Source organism: Geospiza fortis, unplaced genomic scaffold, assembly GCF_000277835.1.
Source record: "Geospiza fortis unplaced genomic scaffold, GeoFor_1.0 scaffold1254, whole genome shotgun sequence".
In the NCBI taxonomy this organism is placed as follows: Eukaryota; Metazoa; Chordata; class Aves; order Passeriformes; family Thraupidae; genus Geospiza; species Geospiza fortis.
The window spans coordinates 58,049-59,097 of NW_005054817.1; the positions used below are offsets into that span (position 1 = coordinate 58,049).

At 66.0% G+C, this 1,049-nt stretch overlaps 1 protein-coding gene across 1 annotated transcript; it reads right to left on the bottom strand.

Annotated features, from left to right (window-relative positions):
• Positions 1 to 276: 276 nt before the first annotated feature.
• CGREF1 (cell growth regulator with EF-hand domain 1) lies at positions 277 to 1,045 on the bottom strand (the record flags this gene model as incomplete). Its single annotated transcript, XM_031065505.1, has 2 exons — positions 277 to 917; positions 995 to 1,045. Coding segments are annotated over 2 exons (528 nt in total), but the record flags the coding sequence as incomplete, so codon positions are not given.
• Positions 1,046 to 1,049: the final 4 nt, after the last annotated feature.

The following is a 1,049-nucleotide window of genomic DNA, read 5'->3' on the forward strand; positions in this document are numbered from 1 at the left end:
CACATCTCCACACCCGCCAGCAACCTCTGCACATCTCCGCTGCACCCAGCAACCTCTGCACATCTCCACTACAGCCAGCAACCTCTGCACATCTCCACTGCACCAGCAACCTCTGCACATCTCCGCTGCACCGGCAGTCTCTGCACATCTCCGCTGCAGCCAGAACCCCCCAATAAACACCCCCGTGCACCACTGCTGCCTCCCGTGTCCCCTGGCTGTGCCCCCGTGCCCTGGCTGGGCTCCCACTGCCCTGGGATGCACTGAGCACAGCCAAGGTCACCAGCAGTGCCTCTATTTCTCCATCCAATGCACTACAGAGGAGACCACACGACCCCAGCCCTCCTTGGCCCCGGCAGCCTGGCCAGGGCCATCCCCCTGCCCCTCTGTGCCCTGAGCAGGGCAGGGAGCAGCTGGGGCATTGCATCCCACGGCCCCCCTGCCTACCCCTCCCCATGGTCCCTCCAGGCTGGGGCTGCCTCCTCCTCAGAGCCTTCAGCCTCAGGGGCTTCCTCTTCCTCTGTGGCATCACTGCTGGGGGCTTTGGCCCCAGGGATGACTTCTGCCTCCAAGGCCTCAGCATTGGGAGATTCCACCTCGAGGGATTCCATCTTGGGGGCTCCAGTCTGAGGGGCTCCAGCCTGGGGCTCTCCAGCCTCAGGGACTCCAGCCTGGGGCTCTCCAGCCTCAAGGGCTGCCTGTCCTGGGCTTTTCAACCCCAGGTCCTGCCTTGACATCTCCGTGCCCCCACCAGGCACAGCCCCAAGCCCTGCCTGCTGCTCTGGTGGGGGCTGTCCTGGGGAACCCTTGTCCTGACCAGGCAAGGGCACCTCGGGGGGGTCCAGCAGCTCGGAGGGGTCCAGCAGCCCATCCCCATTCAGGTCCTGCCTTGCCAGGGCTTGGTCCACCAGCGCAGCCACCTGCAGGGATGGGGATCAGGATGAGGGCTCGGCCCAGGGGCTCAGGGGGGCATGAGGAGCCATCCCTGTGTCCCCACCGTGTCAGGGTCTGGCTGCCCCCCAGCCTGTGCCAGCACCGTGCCAAGTAACTGC